This window comes from Colletes gigas, unplaced genomic scaffold (assembly GCF_013123115.1).
Source record: "Colletes gigas isolate AHSC1104 unplaced genomic scaffold, ASM1312311v1 Colletes_gigas_Sc00006, whole genome shotgun sequence".
In the NCBI taxonomy this organism is placed as follows: domain Eukaryota; kingdom Metazoa; phylum Arthropoda; class Insecta; order Hymenoptera; family Colletidae; genus Colletes; species Colletes gigas.
The window spans coordinates 1192357-1214114 of record NW_025106635.1 but is presented as its reverse complement, the minus strand read 5'-3'; the positions used below and the strand labels follow the sequence as shown (position 1 = coordinate 1214114).

Here is a 21758-nt window from a genome sequence, read left to right as displayed (position 1 = left end):
AAAATGAATTCTGGCGCGGTGGAGTGCACGAGGCTCGACGAGGATTGCCTAGAAAATTCCGAAGAATTATCGCCGCCCGAAAGGTAAGACCGTTTCCCGAATATCCTCCACATTCTCGAGAAGCTTCAAACTTCTCCTAATCGCCGTGTACGATTATCTTACCTGTTGCTCAGGGCGATGCAGGTGCATATTCTTACGCGTACAGGTAAGGTTAAGAACCTTCACCGATGTTGTGTCATCATTTTCTATCCAACGATACGAACGTAAACTTATTCCTTGTATCGGTTTTCAACATTATTATTCGTTGATCGAGAACGTACGAAATTTATCAATGACCAAGTTGCCAGCAAAACGAAACATTTTTAGAAGCAACGGTCTTCGAAAAAATGTTCAGCGATCCGACGAATAACGATGTTTGTTTCCTATTTCGTAGATTAACATTGCATTGCTTGAAAGTATTCTTCTTTCGTCCCTGTCTACATGATTTCTTTGAAGATATAAACGCAGCATACTACCTCTTCAGATTGACTTGTTCGTTTTCTTAATATTTATTTATTATTTATTATTTGTTTTAATTACATTATTATTGGAACAAGTACCTATGTAATGTGTATATTGTTCTTGTATGTACACATGTAGGTGACTTTTTTATAATAGTGTAACGTAAATAACAACTTAAGTTCATTTAACACGATTAAATGCTCTTTCTTGAAATTTCAAATTTGGTTTACAAACGAAACACAAATGTCCTCTGTCTCATACATTCGAAACTACGAATTCTATCGAATACACATTGATAATGACCTTTGTTGTGTGTACATAGAAGAATTTCTCACCCAACAGCCATTTACCTTCAGTTGCTTGTGCTTAACTTGTATTCCTATACATTTTTATATTTTTGCAAGGCAAACTTTGCTCGTTGATTAAAGTGTGTTTTAAAGTTACCATGTCGAAAGAAACTCTTTCCTCACCCTTCTGGAACAGGTTGTTTTTTATACAGAGCCCTGCAAACTAGTTAACATAAATAAGTTTTACCCTATTCGATATATTTTTTTGTATGTAACAAAGTATGGAATTATATTCGATTGATTGTTTCTCTGTTACTATTTACAGCAGTTAGCTGTGTTTATTTTTAGGATCAGAACGTGTTTATACTTATATTACAACTTGGTAGGAAGCATATTAGAATTAATTTTTACTTTGTATGTATGTTTTATAGTAAAAGACTTCGTTTGGATAAGAATTGCAATAACAATTTGAACAGTACTCTGAACAGTGCATCTAAAAACAATGAAAACTGGTCATGTTCCGGGGACACAAGTCTCGTGGAGCCAGAAATTTTGGAAGACATGGGTGTTAGCATGCTAGAAGATGAGGCATCGCAAGAAAGTACAAGAAAGTCTCAATCCTTGAACGGTCCTATTTCGCCGGCTGGTCCCAACACCAGCAGACAATGCGAAACTGTCAATGCGTTTGAACATCAACAGAGTATTTATAGGGGTTCCAGCTTCGATACTGTTGTTATGGATAGGTTTGTATTCCTTAACATTTCGTCCGAATATAATATTTTGTCTTATGCTATTTCTTATAAACACATTTGGAACATACGTGCAGACCAGAGCAAGATTCGTACGAATTGGACGAACCGGCAGCTTATTCGACAGTGGCAAACGAATCTGGCTATTCCTCCAGGATGGAATTAGATAATTTTATTGATACTAAAGAAAGTTTTTGTAAAGATAGTTTGAACGTTTCCTCTGAAAAAAATAGTCTGGAACAATTCTACCTCTACAGAAGGAAAAGAAAACCTTCGGTCGTTGGCGAGGATAAGTTTAACAAATTGTCGGACGAGATAATTTTAATGATATTGAAATGGCTTCCCAAGAAATGTTTGGTAAGATTACGTTCGACCGAGTAGAAAATTGTATAGGAGATCTGTAAATCGCGTTACTCGATCTAACGACTGTTAATGTTTAGGTGCGTTCCATGTTGGTTTGCAAACGATGGTGCCAAATAGCTCGGGACGAAGCATTATGGAACAGGCTGGATTTAGGCAGCAAAGTATTAAACGAAGGTACATTGGGTCATATATTGCCGCGAGGCGTTCAAATACTTCGGCTCGCTCAAGCGGAAATTTCGGATGCGGTGTTTCTTGAGAACAGCGAGGTTTTTATCGATGGTTACGTTAGTAAATTACAATACTTGGATCTCTCGATGGCGGTGATCTCTCCGGATGGGTTGGCTATGTTATTGTCTATGTGTAAATATCTCAAAAAATTATCTTTAGAAAAGTGTACAGTAAACAGATCGTGTTGCAAAGCTATCGGCGAGAATACCGATCTAGAAGTATTGAATTTAACGATGTGCGAGGGTATGGATATCGAATGCGTCAAGGATTTAATGAAACTTAAGAAGTAAGAAAAGTAATTAATTGAGCAAATAGTAAACGTTGGAACTTATAGCTACGGTAATGTTTTATTTATTAATGTTTCCAGTTTGAATGCCGTTAATATGGCTTGGTGTAGTTTAGATACCGAGTCTATGACGTTACTTTGTAAATCTTTACCTCTGTCTGTTACACGCTTAAATATCGCTGGATGCAGGAAAACGATGTCCGACGATAGTAAGGATAACAGTAGTTACATATTTATATCCTATTTATATCTTTTCAATAACGTTGTTTGTCTATTTCAGATGTCAAGGATTTAGTAAAAAGTTGTCCGGATATGGTAGAATTAGACTTGAGCGATTGTACCATGCTCACGATGAACACTGTCCGTAACTTGCTAGATTTATCGAAAATAGAGCATTTGTCGTTGAGTCGTTGCTACGGTATACCACCGTCTACGTACTTAACGTTAGCGTACATGCCGTCTTTGCTGTATTTGGACATATTTGGTTTAATGTCGGAACCGATATTGAAAACATTACAAGTTACCTGTGGCGAGACTCAGCTTAACAAGTTCCTATATAGTTCCGTCGCGAGACCGACGGTCGGCGTCCGTAGGACAAGTATCTGGGGGCTTCGCGTTAGAGATTAGTATAGATACTGTAACGTGTTTTTTTTTTTTTTTTTTTGTAGAGATAATGGCAAAGACTAAGTGAAAACCAAAGGGAAACTGGAATGTACGTAACATTGTGCCTTTTCGCAAAGTGTCTTCTTATCAAGAGACTGATTTTACAAAACTAAATCAATGTGCTTTCCGTATAATACTATTTTGTCTTTCTTTTTTTAATTAAAGGCATTTAGATTTCGTTTATGTGTAAGTGATTGCTCGGGGAGAGAAAAAAAAAGGTATTTTCAAGTAATTAAATACCGATGCCTGTCGATAACAAGTATTACGAGAACGACACTTTTATAATTCAGTAAATTCGTACGCGTGCCAAAAATTTATTACAAAGAGAATTCCGCTCTTCCGATCGAATAATCCACGAATAAACAAATTCATCCACCCCGTGGGGCTGCGTGAAAATTTTTTATGGGCAACTTTTGTTTTCCTTCTTTTCTTTGTTATATGTATATACATTACACGAAATTTGTATTGTGCTTCTATGAAATAGTTTACTTAAAATCAAATTGGTATTTTATCGCTTGTGATTTCTCCTGAAGAGCGCCCGGTACTGGTAACGCAGCAGATTTTTATTTTCCACGTAATAAGTTATATCTATCGAGATATAAGGTGATCTATTATACGGATATAATTGCTATACATGTATAGAAAATAAAAATTTTACAACTGTTCATTAGTAACGTCTTATCAATAATCTACCGTTTTATCATGCAGGTAATGAATTCAAATTATTTAAGAAATAACAATAACAAAAGTTACATATTTATTAACTTCTTGAAAATACAATAAAAAGTCTTTGAAATATATATATATATATTTATAGAATTATTTCGGTATTCGTACATGCAAAACTATACGTGAACAAAAAATTTAGAAGCACGATACAGTAATCCCATGCTTTTTCATGAAATGAGATATTCATGCGTGAATGGCCGACATACGAAAGGAATTCACACATATCAGTGACGCAATTACCAATGAAACATACATTTTTATATTTTTCGTTATAACTTTATGGGAATATTAGTGGGTTCGTGAGATTTTCCCCGATACAAATAAGTCTGAACACGATCTTGTCCGAAGACGTGCATTTACTTACGGAATTGAAAAGTATTTCGTTTTACACGAAATTAAAAATAAATCCCAAGTATCGGATATACGCAAACGTGTTTTAAAAACAGGGTATCAGCTGAAAATCACAACTCATGTCTCCGATACTTTGATATTTTACTACTGATTTACAATTTGTTACTCATCGTTCTTGAGTATTTCACTGTTACAACAGTGAATCTAGGGAATCTTCGTAATATGATACTAACGGAAAACATGGAACATTTTGGTATGCAAAATTACTTACCGCGTTAAAACTTATTGGTAAAAGAGTTCGATTTTAATTCTTTGCAAGCCGTTTATATTTTTATCCTATTCTTCCTTTGAAACGTGATCAAAGACTTGTGTATGTGTGTGTGTGTGTGTGTGTGAGAGAGTGTGTTTAATCGAGTTAGGAATTTACATTTCTAACAAATGCACCGTTACTTTACAATATTTATACACGCGCGCCTTGCTTCGAAAACGAAAACTGTACATTAAATTCGTCTTCTTAACAACGTCATTTGTACCTTTCTCGTCTCCACTTAGTACTAATTTGTTTTTTAATAAAATATGGTGTTTAAAACGTCGACGCGATTATACTTGTTCATTAAGCTGTTGCGACCGAAGCCTGGGGTGCCGGTTCGATCATGGGTTTCTTCAATTTTATCGGTGCGACTACTTCCTTCTCTGTGGCATAAATTGACTTTGATTCTTGCTTCTCCTGTTCGCTTTGCCATTGAACCTACAGGACAAAAACAAATTTATCAGCGCAACGTCGAATCGTTATAGAAATGATTACAAATAGATGTCGCGTTAAGCACCTTTTGCATGTGTTGCTTGATGGTCTCGGTACATCTGTCCATAACCATTTGTTCAGTTAGCACTCCGTCCTCGGAAGCGTAAGCAGCCGCCTGCCACCCCACACCCAATTTCGCCAATTCTCTTCCGGACATTCCCTCGGTCATTTCGGCCATTTTGCTACAGAGCGTGCTGTAATCGAACTGCGCGATCTTCAACCTTTTGTTCCCCTCGATCGCAGGTTGAAGAACAAATTTGTCGAAGTAAAGTCGTACCAATCGTTCGCGCTCTTCTCGTCCCGGCAGACGAAACTCTACCATCTCGTCCAATCTATCATTGACGGCCCAATCGAATTGCTCCGGAGTATTCGAGGCAAGAACCAACATGAACTTGTTACTTTGCTCGCCCGTCCTATAGAGGAACGCGTTCAACATGGCTCTCAGATCCTCCGAGATATGTTCGCTCGATCGCTTTCTTAAAAAGGCATCAGCCTCGTCGATAAATAGTAGAAGACCTTTTCTGGACGTTACGGCCCAATCGAATACTTTGTGAATGGCGGTGACACCGTCTCTACCCAACGGTGCTAGATCACCACCGGTTACGATCGCGTAATCCATACCAGAGTGTTCTGCTAATTTTTTAGCGAACATAGTCTTACCGGTTCCCGGTGGACCGTGCATCAATATGTTCCTATACATTCCACGATTCTGTTTCGTGTTTTTCGTGGCTATCGCAATATCGCGTAATCTTTCCTCGAGTTTCGGTGCTAGGACAACGCCGGTCAGAGCGTCCGTGTGCTTGTTTTTCAATTTCTTGGTCGCCTGGATAGGATGCCGCATCGTATCAAGCACCGTGAATCTGGAAGTTTCTCGAACCAAAGACGGTTTCCCTAAACGTGACTCGATGTATCGTGCCGCCACACCCGTCGTACCTTTCGCGCTGTAAACACCAAGAGCCAACAGAGACAAACCACCGGCGGCGGCGACAATTTTATCCCAGTCTTGCAACAGAGCCGTTGCACCAGAGCCTAATACCGAACCTGCAGTTCTGAAACATTTGATACATACATTTTAATACTTCCCATCATTTTAACATTGGCAATGATTGTTGCTTACTTTATAGACTCCAAAACCGTGATTCTTTTCTCAGACGCCTTCAGTCTAATTTGTTCTAAATTCAAGTCCTGATTTTCTCTGTCAATTTTTGCTTTGGCTTTCAGCTCCGCCTCCAACTTTCTCATTTCATTCTTGTGTCTTAAATCCATTTCGTGTTCTATCGTAGCTTTTCTCATCGCTTCCTGTTTCGCTACCGACTCTTCCTGCCTCCTTAAATTTTCGTCGTTCATTTTCTGTTGTTGTATCAACTGATCGTCGTATCGTTTTCTCGCTAGTTGATCCTGATACTGGGCTCTCATCTGGTGTTGCTTGGTTTCCTCTTGCATGGTTTTTCTCCTTTCGTCCCCCTCTATACGCTTTTGTTCCCCTTTCATCTGTTCGATGCTGGCTTCATACTTTTTCAGCTCTGTTTGCATTTCAACCTGCTTGGTCGTTTCCTGCAGTTTGGAAAGTTCCAATGCTGCGTTGGCATGTTCTGAGAAAATAATTGCAAGAATTAGTCTTAACAAAAAAAAAAAAAATATGAAAAATCTTGATCATAAGTATATGAACCTAAACAGAATTGAAAATCCGAGTGGTTGTATCTTTATAGAAGAAAATAATTTTGTGCCTCTACTGGAAAGGCAATCTCTCCTTTTACTATCGAAAGAGACAAATCGCGTAGGTTTCCCGACAGAAGTATTATTAAACATCTTGCATACGGTCGTGGGATTTCATTAATATTTTCAGTTCTCCGCTTTGCGATTATTTTCATTCATGTAATTCGTCAAACACGTGTATGGGAATGGGCTATTGCATCACTGCGAAGCTACGATCGGAATATCGTGTCATCGAGGGAGCATGAGACTCTTAACCCACGAAAACGTTTTCTGCTTACGTAACGTAGCGCGATAGTTCTTTCGAACGGGAAAAATTTAATAAGAACAAATGATCGTACGGGATCTTTCGAGCTCCTTGGCAGCAGCTGCCGCTCTCTCCAATGCGCTCGAATCGAATCGATAGGCTTCCATTTGAGACTTTGTAGTCGGCGTTCGGGGTACATCTCCATCGCCAGCAGCATTGCCCGGCGCCGGCGGCGGTTGCACGAATTGCGAAAAATCTTGTGGTTGTGCATTACGATATCCAAAAATCCACGACATAGTTTAATCTCGTCCTAAAAAAGATATAACTGGCCGATAAGACGCGTGTCTTTCTCCCTTTTTGTCACTGTTACCACGAGGAATCCTCACGTGCACTATCGGTGTGAAAACTGAAACGAATGGACCCCGGACCGAGATCTCTCGCTTCTATCTTCCTATGAACAATGAAACGTACGTTACATACTGCATGCGTGCACGAATATTTCAAGCAAATTCTTTTCAATTTTAAGGTGTCGTTAAATTCATACAGCGTAGTAAATTATATCGTGCGCGTGCATAATGAGAAATGAAAGAAAGGGTTAAAATATTGTCAGAAATTTTATTTTTATTCGATGAAATTTTGTACTTCATGCTGACCGCTTAATCGTAAAGTACTAGAAAATAATAGTGAAATTTTTACTATACTATTCACCACAGTGGGTGCATACAATGTACACAGTAAAAATGCACAGACAAATCTGAGGATATTACTGTTTGGCGAATAAATCGATAGACAGAGAAATTTCGAATCAACGAACAACCAAATTTGAAAGAGGAATACCCCAACCGCTAAACGAACGAAACGTTGGGTTACTAGGAATTCGAGACAAAGGATGGCGCTGCAGGCGACCTGTTTTTTAGGCGGCGAAACACGCGACTTACATTCAATAATGTTTCTGGCTGTTTCTCGATAGTAAAAGACCACGTCCCCGTGAATTTTCGCAGAAAATATTTACGAGATTCGTTCGATATCGTTTAATCGCCGAGAGAATGTAGTATTGTCGTTGATATATCCGTAAACGGAATTTTTGAAAGATTGTCGTAATTCGAAAGACGATACTTAGTACTACGTAGTAGTTGTTACGTCGATAATGTCGTTGATCTCAATGCAGCAAGGTTCCGGTGATTCGGTGAGTGTGCTCTTTTCAAACATGGAGAGGTTATTTGTTTGAAATAATATGTGCGACTTAGGGAACCGGGGTGTTGTCGCGTCAGTAAGTGTGTTAAGTGGGTGTGTGTTCCTTTACAACGTTTGGGGACCGATTCTCCTTCTTACGGTTTCGCTGTTTCTGACTATTTACGCGTGCTATTCTCTGATCACTAGCGACAGTTTGTTCTCGCCGCACGCGTTCCTTCTATTCGATTATTGCAAACACGTAACTCTTGAAGTTCGCGCAAGCATCGAGAATATCGTTGGCCACGTTTCTCAGTACGCTCGTACACTTTGGGAGACCGGGAGTCGTCGTTTTCGTGAACTAAACCTAACCAAAACTAAGATGGAAAGATGTCGTGGTGCCCATTATCAGCTCAGCAGTGACCCTTATCCAAATAGAAGAAACTCTTCGAACTTTGCGTCCATATCGCAGCTCAGTCCGATTTTACGAACAGCGCAGAATTCTGACGCCAACGACGCTAAACCGGAAAGTAAAACGTACCGTAATTCTGATTATTCGTCGTACGATCGCAACCTCTTTAACAAGCATTCCTCGACGCCGATATTCCCGCGAAACAAAGAGGAATTTGAGAACGAAGCGGACGAATCTGTGTCATCCGGTCAAGCGATATGGAAGAGAACGTCTCCTTATTCGCAGAATCATACATTGTCGCAAGGTGAAAACACAATGTATTACACTATGGAGGGGTCGCCGTGGGGTACCAACATCGGTCCAAAAGTACAATCGAAAACCAGTTCTGTAGAAACTGGTCGAGCAGTTTCCGGACCTTTATCGACATCGACTAGATACAATATAGATCCCAGGTAACGATAGTTTCCGAGCTATATCAGGTTTCTAGTAAAACTTGTAATTTTCAAGTTATAAGTATACATTTTCAATTCTTTATTTTTAGAGTGTACAACGACGTGACTTCCCCAGGACTTACGGGTCGATTAACGAAATACGCGGCAGAAGCGAATAACACGTTAAGTCATCAGGCTCGATATCGCATAGGAGAGTTTCCAAAAGTCAATCTTCAAGCTAGTTCGGTTCCCTTGATAAACCCAAAAATTGTAAAGACGAGAACGCCTATGATCGTTAGAGTAGCTTCACCGGACGCTGTTCGCTGTTCCCCGCCGGGGAAGCAGAAAATTTTAACGGATTTATGCGACATGGACAGCGGCTGTTCCTCTCTCAGCGTTGTTCAGACTTTAAGAGATATATCGTTGAAGAGACACGCGTCGAGAGAAGATGTAGCTGCCGATTTAGCGAAAAAGCAACGAACTGGTGGTTTCGCTGCGAACGAATTTGAAATGCAAGACGAGACGAAACAGAAGAGAAGCAGAGAGGACTCGTCGAAATCGGAGGAAGAGATTTCGCCGCAAAATAAAACCGTCAGACCCACGAAACGAACCAAAACACCGTCTTGTTACGATATCCTGAACTCATTTAGCTCTAGTAAACACGTTGCTTCCGGCGTTAAAAGGAAAGCTGGTAAGCTGTTGCGTTACTTTGAACGTTGCACCGTCTCGACCATACTTTCTCACGTGTTTTGATTATTTTAGGAGATCTTTCACGAAGCGGAACGCCAGACTTTGAGAAACATTTCAAATCCTTGGAGTGCGTACAGAGCAGCGGCGCGCAAACGTTACCGGAAGTACAGAATATAAACGTGAAACATCGTAATCACGAGACTATGGAAAAGAAACATTCGGATGCGTGCAGCCCTTACGACAAGTTACAAGAGCAGGCACCGTTGAAGGGAATTCTGAAGACGAGTGCTGAAAGTGTAGAGATCAACTCGCATAATGACGTTAACGCGAAACATAGAAACGTATATAATGGAAAGGATCAATCCACCGGGTCAGACACCTCCATGGAGTCGACGACGTTGACAAACAAACTGTTTATGAGAGCAGAACCGGAAAGAAACGAGAAGTTACGAATGCTGGTCGAAGAGCAAGGTAACATCAGAGCGAAATTCACTACAGATGATGTAGAAGAGATAAAGATGGAAGATATAGCGGACATGAGGCAGACCAGTATGAAGGCGAGGCTGCAAAGCATGTTCGACGCTATATCTGGCAAAGGTAAGTACTATCGATGCTATCGCCTCGAACCGCTAATACAGTACGATTTCTTTATCTGTTACAGCATCCAGTAAAATTAATCCGGACGTCGTGATTCAAGCGGAAGAATTGAACACGGTGAAATCTGTCTCGTGTCCCGTAACTTGCGCGACCCTAAATTCTTCGACGACTACGACAAACGTTAACACCACGCCAATCTCCACGTCAGCCTTGGCGCTCAGTCCTGGCAGCAGCGAGTCCCATTCAAAGTCCCCGAAACACGTAGCATTTAATTTACCGACAAAACAAATGTCAACGAATTCCACCGCTTTGGTTAGCAGCACTACTTGCGAGACAAAAATCGACGACACGAACAAGTCGAACTCGACGATCGATACGTCTGGAATCACATTTCCATCTACGTCCACGATCACGCCGGTTCCAACCGATTCGAATATAAACGTGACAAGCTCGGATCCGATCGTGGCGAAGAATGTCGAGTTTGGCAAGTCCCCTTCAGTGACAGCGACAAATGCTTCGTCGCTTGGAACCTTTACGTTTGGCGCCGCTTATCCGAGCAACAATGTCTCCGTACCAGCTACCAGCTTACTCGCCACGTCTACATCTACTCCGTCGACGAGTCTTTTTGGAAACGTTAGCAATCCTGCTCCAAAACCTGCTTCCACGTCTGCTACTTACGGGACACTAGACATGAAGAACGAAACTAATCGAAACAATTCGATGCTTGGTTTGAAAGCTACCGGAAGCGTTCCATCGAGTTCGACTCCAATGCTTGGAGGTATAACGTCCGTTTCCACGCCTTTGATCGCCACGACTGTCCAGAAAGACAAAGAGCAAACCACAGAAACGTCGTTCGTTAGTGTCGGTGGGAGCACAATGGCAACGAACTGCACCGCTGGTGCAGTTCCGACTGGACTGCAGCAAGTGACCGCCAGCAGCGCCACCACCACTGCAGCTCCGATGTTTGCCTTTGGAAGTAAAAGTAGCAACGCGCCAACGTCGAAAACTGAGACCAGTTTATTCGGGAACCCGGGAGGAAATTCTGTTCAAAGTAACAGTACGTTTGGAAGTCTGACGCGTCCGCAACAACTATCGATCATTGGTAACGCGACAACGAGTACCAGTTGCACATCGTCTCAAAGCACTCCTGCACCGAACATCGTGACCAGCATCGCGTTCAATTCAAATGCAAAAACTACAGCACCGGCGACCTTTGGATCGTCGTCGGCGTTCACGTTCGTTCCAAGTAGCTTGTCCCCGGCCAGCAGTAAACCCGGATTTAATTTCGCGGGTACAGCGCCCTCTGCAACCAATCGAACGACAGGAGCATTCGGTACAACAGTATTCGCTGCCGGGAACAACGTGTCGACTCCAACATTCGGAACATCGTCGGCCAGCAGCGCTCGACAGTTCAATTCGAGCGCTACTCCGATATTCGGGAACGCGTTGACCGCGTCTACAGCGCCAACCTCGTCGATATTCGGAACTACCAACAGCCAGCCAATCTTCGGTACCGCTTCGAGCTTGAACACGATCGGGGCCGGTTCGTTCGCTCCTCCGAAGACCACAGCCACAGCTATATTTGGCTCCATCGGTGGTTCGACCACGTCAGGATCGACGTCCACCAGTTCGACGCCAGCTTTCTCGACTATCACCGGTAGATCTACTTCCGGAACAACGAACACGACATCCATGCCGATCTTCGCCTCTGGCGCGAATATATCCGCGTCGGGAGCAACCGGGACGAGCAGCTACTTGTTCTCGAACGCAAATTCGACGACCTCGACGCCGACGCCGGCGTTCGGCGCCGCGAGCAACATTTTCGGGCAAACGGAACCCGCGGCTACGAATTTCAAGAGCACCGTTGGAGTGTTCGGAAACAACGCCACGACGTTGTTCGGATCGCAGACGACAACAGCGCCACCGTTCGGCGGCACTTCGAACGTTTCGAGCAACACGACACCGGTTTTCAGCAACGCTACCGTTCCCAGCTTCGGTGCACAGATCACCACGTCCTCGAGCTTCGGCGGAGCTCAAAGCAACGCGGCGTCCGCGCAGAGCCCCGCGTCGCAGACATTTGGCGCCAAAAGTTCCATATTCGGCGCCAACAATGTCACGGTGACTCCTGTTTTCGGCGCTTCGAGCAACGAGGCCTTCAATTCCGCCGCGCCTAACAGTTTCGGCGATCAGAACGCCACGAGCGGTACGTTTGCCGGCACCAAACCTTCGCCGTTTGGTGCTCAAACTTCAGCGTTTGGCGCTCCTAATTCGTCCACCGCTGCATTTGGAACCGGCAATGCTGCCAACACCGCAGCCAATAACACCACCAGTATATTCACCTTCGGAGCAAATCAAAATTCACCGCAACAAAATCTCAACACCACCTTCTCTTTTGCCAGCAACAGCAACGCGAACAACAATGCCGTTGCATCCACGTCTGCACCTTTCCAATTCTCCGCGACAACATCGAAACCAGGTTACGATTCTTAGTTCTACACAATTTCATTGCCTCTTCTATTATATTGCATAGATGTAACTAATTTTACGTGTCTCGAAACAGCTACAGGATTCAATTTCTCCGCGCCGTCGTCGACACCGTCCATCAATTTCGGGACGACGAACGTTCCGATGTTCAACGCACCGACGCCTGGAATATTCAGCATCGGAAGCGGCTCCACCGCGCCAAGGACCAGAAACGTTCGGACGAGGAAACCGAGATGATGGAGAATGTAAAACTTTGTCAGCTTTCGCTCGTGGAACGTTTTTCATTCTTACGCTTCTATTCGCTCGGCATTCGATACCGCGGAACGTCGCAATCAGCTAATCCGGCGAGCGTCCGAATCCGATTTTCGTACCAAGGAATTTAATGGATAAAAAAAAAAAACGTGTCGAGTATTATTGTTTAAAATCGATGCACCCACTCAGCCAAGGACCGGTCAACGTTTCGAAATACAATTTTTTGCCATTGTTAAATGTGTCCATCTTGTACATACAAAAACGTTACTGCAGATTTCTATCTACTGTTGTTTTCAAATCTGCTCAAGTTAAGTTATAACAACGAAAAAAATGAACAATGTAAAAAAGCAAAAAAAAAAGAAATGAATGGTTACGTGAAATCACGGTGTGGCCGTTTTACCTACGAAAATCAAGTTAAAATGTTCGTCCATCGAATCGCCGAATAATCGAAAGCAAACTTATCCTTGTTCGTTAATTTTTATATTAAGTTGTATTCGTGAATCGTCGAGCAGGTAACTTTTATTTAGGGAGATCGATGTATTCTGTTAATCATGTAAGGGTGCGCGCGATAAATTTCTGTTTGTAAATTTTCGTTGGTCGTTCGATCGGATGTGTTTAAAGGCTAAAAATAATATCGATAGTGACAAAGTTGGTTCGATTGATCTGAACAGCCGCGTGTCGTTTTTAATTAAGATTAATGCGATCGAAATTATGACTTTTTTTTCTTTTCCCATGTCGTAGTTGTTTCAGGTTAAAAAAAATTAGACACGTTTATCTTGTATGTAGGAAAATATGTATGTACGTGGAAATTATTAATTACTCGTTTCGTACTTTCGATGTAGGAAGCTACAGAGCAGCAAAAATATTTGTTTTTCGACGAGCTTACGACATTAACATCGAATGAGAACGCAAGTCCGAAGAGCGGAATATTTCCGACCAAATTAATTCCGTTTGATTTTTAAATACACGAGGGAAACGTTGAAATTAAAGCAAAACGGACGAGAGCGTGCGGTTAGCCAAAGCACATTGTAAAGATACACAATTATTTTTTTCTACGTTACAACGAGGCCAGGTGTATTCCCGAGAGATTGTAAAGTTATCGCCAGAAATAACGAACGTCGGCAGTTTTCGAGTTCCATTGCATATCTGTAGTATTTTTTCCCGACCTTCTTCCTCGGTGCTTCGTTCCAACGTACTTGAATCTCTATCGCGTTTTCCATTGGTGGGATGCCAATGGAATCGCTCGAAATCGTACAACAATCGTACAATTCTTATCGAGCATACGGTAAAGGAATAAATCGTGTTCTTGTATTAAATCACGTGTGTTTAAATTTCGTCGCGGTTCGAGCTACGTAATTCGTTCGAAATCGAGAGTAACCAGACTCGGTTAAGTACGTTCAATAATGGGGGATGTGTACTACGTCATTATAACCCGCGAATTTTTTCGTCGAAACTGGAACGACGAACGAATAAACGAGCCGTTTCGACAACGTGGAGAAAACGCATCGAAAAACATCGTCGTCTCCAATAGCGATAACGAATTTAGTGGTCGTTTCACGAGTCGAGATTAGAATAGCTAATACGCGATCGAGTAATAGAAAAGAGAGCAACATCGTCAAAGTCCAGGTTGATATAGTCGTGAAATAAAGCTACGTAATAAATGCCGGTATTTCTAAGGACGACAGCGCGCGCGAGCGGGCAAACGACGAGCGAGCGAGGAAGTAACGCGTGAGTTACGTCACGCGTGTCCCGTAGAAACTACGCGCGCGATTGGTCGAACGCGGAAGCAAGTTTGCCAGCCGGCCTATAGGAGGGCTCGTTAGACGGGAAGGATGTTTGCACGGTCGCCTGGAAGCGCAGCCATGTTGGGAACATTAGAAGGGAACCAACACCACGACCAGAAAGACGGGAACATCTAGGTTCGGCAGCGGCGTGTCTTAACACCTTAACACCACCACCATGGCTGACCCGGAAAAACAGCCCGAACAACCAAAGGCTGTCCAGCAGAAGCTGGTCATCGGTGAGTGAATAATGATATTTAACGCGGATATCGGTACGCGCGCGTGCTTGGCCGTGAAAAAATGGAACAGAGAGATAGAGCGACAGGGTCGTCTTCGTGGGATGGTCCGCGTGCAATAATGGCGTCTACGAGCAGCAGACGTTCGGCCATGTGGCATGTGGCCCGGCGTGAGCGGCGCGTGTGGCGTGTGGCGTGTGGTTGTGGCCGTGTGTCGTGTCGTGTCGTGTTTGTGGTCTTGCGTGTTCGTTCGCGATATCGCGAACACGAGGCGATGGAAAACCCCTTTTCGCCTCGATCAACCTCGAACCCCGTCCATTCTTTTCCCCGACTTTCTCGATAGCGCCTCGAAATCATGGGGACAATACGAACCACCCGTCAAAACCTATGCTCGGTTCCACGACGTTTCTTTCTCTATCCTTTTTCCACCGTTAACGAAAAATCCAACGAAAATAATAATCGTGGAATTTCCGAATCTCCGAATACCGCGTGCATCCACCGAATTCTTTCCCCGAGCTTGTCCAAACAATTTCCATCGTAATTCGTTTCTCGTAGCCCCGTAGCCGCGATTTAATTACGTAAGTCACGGAATTTTACTATTTTTCATCGAGGTCTCTAATATTTCACCGTTCGAATTTCGCGAAAACTTTCCAGGCTATCGTGCACGACCGAAAATACGAATTCGATCGTGGCACTTGGTAAAATTCAAATTTCAACGTCAGTTGGAAAGCCGTTGAGAAAATAGAAACCGTTAACGATGGTTGATTTGATATTTGAAAAGTACATGGTTTACCTCGCGAATGTCGTTTCGTGTGTCCACGATGTAAACACATACGCGGCCTCGATCGTTTGGTCTTGATAACCAGTAAGTATAACCCAAATACAACGAATAGTAAATACGAACATTTTCTTGGTTGATATGCGAAAAAAATAATTCGTTTCGCGAAATGTCGGGTGTTCCGGTGGTCCTTTACTCCGAAACACAGTTTCGTGATTTAGCGAAGTGTCGTTATCCTCTGAACCGTACGAACGAAACAAGAGCGTAACGCAACGTTAGTCGCTGCATATCATCTAATTAGACTCGTTTCGCTTTTGTTGGGTTTCAGCTGACAAAGTGACCGGGACTGTGAAGTGGTTCAACGTAAAGAGTGGATACGGATTCATCAACAGGTTAGTAACAATTGTTTTTCGTGATCAATCAGCCGTACATATTTCTTTTTAAATTTTTACGCAGCCAGAGATTAAATTTGAACGAAAGTTGGGAAATAGGAGTGGCGATCGCTCCGCAACGGTTTTCGTTCGATGCAAGTTCAGCCGGTATCTCGATCCGACTAATCGTCGCTGGCCAAATAGCAAATCCGTTCGGCACGCGTGTACAACTCGCTCGTTTCTCGATCCACGGCTATTTCTAGCCGTCTCTCGGTCTATGCATTTGGCCAGCTGCCAGATACGTTCGTTCTCGACCTACGCGATTCTCAACGAGACTCGATGGAGCTCTGTCTTTAGGCGTTAGGTCTCGTCAGGCAACGATCGACAATCGAATCGCGAGTCAACAGCGATAATCGATTTTTTTCATCGAGCCCCGGAGCCTACACATACACAGGATTATCGCCCCGTGGCGATACCGAGTCTACGCACAGGATAATCACTCTCTGTATTTATTATATTCGTATCTATAATATTACTTCGATTCGACTCGATAGTCCAAGGACGACTAGTCGATATCGCGATTTGGGTTGCAATCTTGACTCGTAGTTCGTTTAAGGGTTGCATGGACACGTCTCTGTGGCATTAGAGGTTAGATTCGTGTTTTATGGTATTGTTCGTTGCAGTGTCGCGAATTTCCGAGTTTCTTGGAAAATAGAGTACTCGGGTAGACTCGATATTCCAAGGACTAGTCGATATCGCGATTTGGATTGCAATCTTGACTCGTAGTTCGTTTAAGGGTTGCATGGACACGTATCCGTGGCAATAGAGGTTAGATTCGTGTTTTATGGTATTGTTCGTTGCAGTGTCGCGAATTTCTGAGTTTCTTGGAAAATAGCGTATCCGGTTCGACTCGATATTCCAAGGACTAGTCGATATCGCGATTTGGATTGCAATCTTGACTCGTAGTTCGTTTAAGGGTTGCATGGACACGTCTCTGTGGCATTAGAGGTTAGATTCGTGTTTTATGGTATTGTTCGTTGGAGTGTCGCGAATTTCCGAGTTTCTTGGAAACTAGAGTACTCGGTTCGCACGGTCGAGGAAAATAAGAGCGAATTCGGACGAAGGTTGTCGGTCGGGCATGGGGTGGGGGATGGGGATGGGAAGGGAACCAGCCGTTAAGCGCACGAGCGTCGCGTCGCGTCGCCTCGCGTCGGTTTCTCTCTTCCTGCGGCAGACGGCTTGGGTTCGACGACCTTTCAACTCTCTGGTTTATTTCGCATCTACGCGGTTAGCAATTGCATCCGCGTATCCATGAATTCGCTAGGCCGCGGAGCGTGGGGCCAACTGGGCCTGATCAGGCCCCGTGGGACCTACAAATTTCCAAGAAAAAACGATCCCAGTCGAATCCGGAAGTCGTCGAAATTTTACTTATCCGTTCAACCCTTTTGACGACGCAAGGAAAAATTCACCGATGATTTATCGTTCATTAAATTGTTAATTATTAGACTGCGGATCTTTATGCAAATTCACATTTTTATTAATGGAATTAATGAAACGGAAGCTTTGCAGAGGGCTGTCTCAACCCCTAAATATAATAATTCGTATCTTACTTTATATTAAATGCATTTTGTAGTTTTTTGAGGATTAAAATGTTCCCATAAATGCATAAACATCCGTAGTCTGTTAATTATAATTGTACGTCGAGTACAAAGACAGGTTTTTTTTTACAATTGAAATAATACGAAAATTAATCGACACACATATGCTATTGTATTGTGTACGCAACGGATGCGAGGCCTAGAGTAAACATTAACAAGCAATAATTTGCAAAAGTATCGATAAATATCGCCAACTCGTAATTATATTTGTTTATCGACACGACGATCGTCTGTTTCGATGTTCTTTTGTTATTAACGAACCACACAAATAATTGCGTAAAACCAATTGTTATAAATTACAACGAAGAAAGACCTAAGTAGATCGACATACTGCTGTCTTTCGATCAAAAAAAAAAAAAATTGTGTTTGAATATTGTTTAAACACAGCTGTTGTAAATACATGAATTATTTATATAGTTGCGTTGCATGCATCGTAATTAGCTATTCATCTGGTATTGTACAATGTTGAAACGGTTATGTAATATGTGATATCGAAAGCTAATTAACATGAAATAAGAAAAAAAAAGAGAGCAAGGTCAAATTTAAACTGGTATATTTATTGAATCGTTAGGTTTAGGGCACAAGTACCTTGATAGTTCTAAAAAAATAATAAAAACGTAGACTAATTGGTTTCTATCGATTGTTTCAGAAATGACACCAAGGAGGATGTGTTTGTCCATCAAGTGAGTAGATTTCTAGTTTGTCAGTCGTTCGTAACTAGTTTGGATTTGAGTTAAAAATGTATGGCTGATCACGATGTATTTTTGTAGTCGGCTATCGTGAAGAACAACCCAAGGAAGGCCGTTCGTAGCGTCGGTGACGGAGAAGTGGTCGAGTTCGACGTGGTGATAGGCGACAAGGGTCACGAAGCGGCCAACGTTACCGGTCCTTCCGGGGAGGCGGTAAAGGGTTCGCCTTACGCTGCCGACAAGCGACGCGGATACCGTGGAGTCCATTGGTACATCAACCAAAAACGTGGGAACGGTCGACCTCAACGCAGACCTCGAGAAGGACAGGAGGGTTACGAAGCCGGTTCGTAGCGACTTGGACCGCTTCTTTTCCCCCCAATTTTACAGTTGCTCGTTATTTTAGCTTGTTATCGCATTTACGAGATCCTATTATCTATATAAAAACAGAAAATAACGAGAAACCAATTATTTGGCTCAGATTGTACAAGTATAAGGCGTCGTGATTCAGAATGAGTAAAGTGGAAACTGTTTCTAGGCGAGGGTAAGTCCGTGGACGACTCGAACGTCGGCGAAGGCGGCGGTCAGCAGCGGCGTTACAGAGTTCGACGACAATTCGACGGCTATTATCGCGGATCGCGGCGGTCTGGCCCGTCCGCGCAACAGCAAGGCGATAATTCCGGCGAGATCGGTGAACAGGGAGGCGAAGGGACCGGCGGCGAAGGCGTGCAGCGCGGAGGTGGCGCTCGTGGACGCGGCGGGCCCTCTCGGCGTTACTTCCGGCGCAACTTCCGCGGAGGAAGGGGCGGCGGACCACCGCGACGTCCTCGCAGCCAAGACGGACAGCCCACGGTCCGTAACGTTGTTTCATCCCCTCGCACAACACAAGCTCTCTCTTTCGATCTCGATTCCTCTCTCCTTCTCTACGAATCCCTCTTTAAAATGCTCTTTGCAAGTATCACCACTTGTGTATGTACGGTAACAGGCAGACGCAACGATTTATCCGACGATAAAGTCGATAAATCGTTACGGTTGTCGCCTCTTGACCACGATTCAAAGTCCTCTGGTAACTTTACGGTTCTGCATGGTATCACTCTTCTCTTCTCACCTTTGAATCTGGTAAACCTAACGAGCCACACGTCCCTGGTGGAAAGAAGGTGAACTTGCAAAGTCGCCTTTCGCCCAGGGGGACGTGTTTAATCCCGTCTATGTGTATTGTTCTCATCTCCTCGATTCCTGGCAGAATCCCTCTAACGTCGTTTAGCGATCCGCGTCTAAATTAGGTGACCGACGACGAGGAAGGGGTCGCGTCTACGGTCGACGGTCTGCAGAGACTGCCACGACCGCGGTATAAACGGCGGGTAGTGAGACAGCCGCGACCGACCAGTAGCCAGCAAGCGATCAACAGGAGCAGCGTTCAACGATATGCCAGCAACAAACCTAGTCCCGTTCCCATTTCTCCGCGTCAACGAGTCCCAGCATCCAAGACCTTCCCCGAAGCTGTTCCCGGTAGACTCGCCAAGGTAGCGACCAAATCCATCCATTCTCTTCATCCAAACGCGAAGGTCTCACGATAATAGTTTAAACATCGTATGTATCACGTAGGTGAGACTTTTCGTAGGTCGCGATCGTTGATAAAACGCAGACGCCTGGGCTCTATGCATTTGTACGTTTTCCAAAATCCTTTTGGCTTCTCCTCGTACACGGGACATTTTGTAAATACTTGCCCTCCTCGTCAATGGATCGCGCACACGGTCTGCACGCTTCTCTCTCTTACTCCCTCGATCCGTGTAATTGTACTCGTCGCGAGTGTTCGGTCCGTTGACGAGCGTTTCGTAAAGTGGCGTAGCGCTTGGCACACACTATTGCACGTATCTTTTTCTGCTCTTTTCAGTCGGAGCAGAAGTCGGATGCACCTAAAGATAAGGATGCACTTGCCGCTGACCCTGCTCCAGAGGTAACGTGGCTTTATTTTTCTTTACTCCTCGTTCCTCTCGATGCGTATCGTTTCTCTCTTCTTCCTCTTACTTTCGGGACTTCCCTCTCGATTTTACGGCATGCTCTTTTTACTGCGTCCACGTTCGGACGTTTTTTGGGTCACGTTAGTCTCCCCTAGTATCTTGTACCGTTAATTATCCTGCTTCTCATTCTGTTACCGCGCGACCCGTTTCTCTTGCTTCTCTACACTTGTCTGTCTATTTGCTCTGCGTGTGCGTACAGGGTACAGGTGAACAAATCCTTTTCATTCAACCAGAAGGCAAACCTGTCGTTGTTGTGTTACAGTTCCTTAATCGTTAACAAATTTCAGGTGGTCAATTGTCGAGGTCAGTCTATTGTTTTCGCGTAGCCAGATAAAATAAAGACGAATGAATTTTAGCGTAGAAAACTAGTAGGCCCAGGCGACATTTGTGAGTAGTCGTTGTACCATTCGACGTGGCCTCTGATCTATTTTTTCGCGTAACGCTTGGCGCTAGGCTTCCCATCCAGGCCACACATACTCGAAAATCGAGAGAGATGTTTCGTCTGACGTGATTACGTGTGTCTTGCAGGAGAGCCAGCCAGTCCAAAACACCACCACCGAAAGCACCGCTTAACCGAGAGTTAATGGTACCACTACGACAAAACCACTCCTTTTAATATGTAACACCAACACCCGTTATACACCGAAGCAACAACAGCAACAACAACAGCAGCAAAGGCAACAACAGCATCAAGAAAAAAACAAATGAAAAAATGTGAAAAAAGTCTAAAAAAAAAAAAATGGAAAAATATACCAGCGAATCAACGCACCCGCCGGTGCACACTCTACTCGGAAGAAAAATGGCGGCCGGATGAGGCCAGGCGTCGACGGGTGAACAGAGCAAAGTGGCGAGACAAGATGGCGGAGGGGGACTGTTCGACGATGGAACGACTGGGAGCGAAGATGGACACCGCCTCGTGTTCCACGGACCGTTTGAACACGGGGACGTGGAATTTAAAATAGAGCGTAACAGTATCGGTACGAAAGACGATTGTTCGCGACTGCGACTGCGACGAATCCGGTCGGTGTAGAGACGATAGGGGGCGGTCATGATAGGTTAGAAGAACGAAATCGTTTCGAACAAAAAACGAGAAGACGATGAAGCACGGTGATGGGGGATACGATACGATAAAAATTCGATCGGGCGAAAGTGGTATTTTTTTTGTTCTTGTTTTTTGCGTATTTCATTGTTTCATAATGTTTTTAATTTTTCTCCAACGAGAGACGCATTCGATCGTTCTACGTACAATGTCTTTGAGTTTTAAGCGCGACG

At 43.6% G+C, this 21758-nt stretch overlaps 4 protein-coding genes across 6 annotated transcripts; 3 read left to right on the top strand and 1 right to left on the bottom strand.

Moving 5' to 3' along the window:
• Positions 1-3610, top strand: LOC122395782 (S-phase kinase-associated protein 2). Its single transcript, XM_043393637.1, has 6 exons — positions 1-83; positions 1220-1531; positions 1615-1894; positions 1978-2414; positions 2496-2623; positions 2695-3610. The coding sequence occupies exons 1-6, from the start codon at positions 4-6 to the stop codon at positions 3039-3041; spliced, it is 1584 nt and encodes a 527-aa protein (XP_043249572.1). The 5' UTR covers positions 1-3; the 3' UTR covers positions 3042-3610.
• A 400-nt stretch (positions 3611-4010) lies between these two features.
• On the bottom strand, positions 4011-7982 carry LOC122395749 (ATPase family AAA domain-containing protein 3A homolog). 2 transcript variants are annotated; one of them, XM_043393589.1, is made up of 5 exons: positions 7858-7982; positions 7014-7370; positions 6077-6551; positions 4985-6008; positions 4011-4905 (listed from the first exon to the last, which is right to left on the bottom strand). In XM_043393589.1, the coding sequence occupies exons 2-5, from the start codon at positions 7213-7215 to the stop codon at positions 4771-4773; spliced, it is 1836 nt and encodes a 611-aa protein (XP_043249524.1). In that variant the 5' UTR covers positions 7216-7370; positions 7858-7982; the 3' UTR covers positions 4011-4770. The 2 variants fall into 2 exon arrangements, with proteins under 2 accessions (XP_043249524.1, XP_043249525.1); XM_043393590.1 differs by lacking the exons at positions 7014-7370; positions 7858-7982 and adding an exon at positions 6629-6762.
• Positions 7983-8064: 82 nt separating this feature from the next.
• LOC122395748 (mucin-3A-like) lies at positions 8065-14071 on the top strand. The gene is made up of 5 exons (XM_043393588.1): positions 8065-8953; positions 9043-9623; positions 9695-10219; positions 10284-12695; positions 12780-14071. Exons 1-5 carry the CDS (start codon positions 8154-8156, stop codon positions 12938-12940), a joined length of 4479 nt encoding a protein of 1492 aa, XP_043249523.1. The 5' UTR covers positions 8065-8153; the 3' UTR covers positions 12941-14071.
• A 728-nt stretch (positions 14072-14799) lies between these two features.
• Positions 14800-21239, top strand: LOC122395541 (Y-box-binding protein 1). Of its 2 annotated transcripts, XM_043393191.1 has the most exons (7): positions 14802-14975; positions 16079-16142; positions 18429-18462; positions 18550-18811; positions 19004-19317; positions 20360-20422; positions 21015-21239. In XM_043393191.1, exons 1-7 carry the CDS (start codon positions 14915-14917, stop codon positions 21057-21059), a joined length of 843 nt encoding a protein of 280 aa, XP_043249126.1. In that variant the 5' UTR covers positions 14802-14914; the 3' UTR covers positions 21060-21239. The 2 variants fall into 2 exon arrangements, with proteins under 2 accessions (XP_043249127.1, XP_043249126.1); XM_043393192.1 differs by lacking the exon at positions 20360-20422 and having other exon boundaries at positions 14800-14975.
• The last annotated feature ends 519 nt before the right edge of the window (positions 21240-21758 follow it).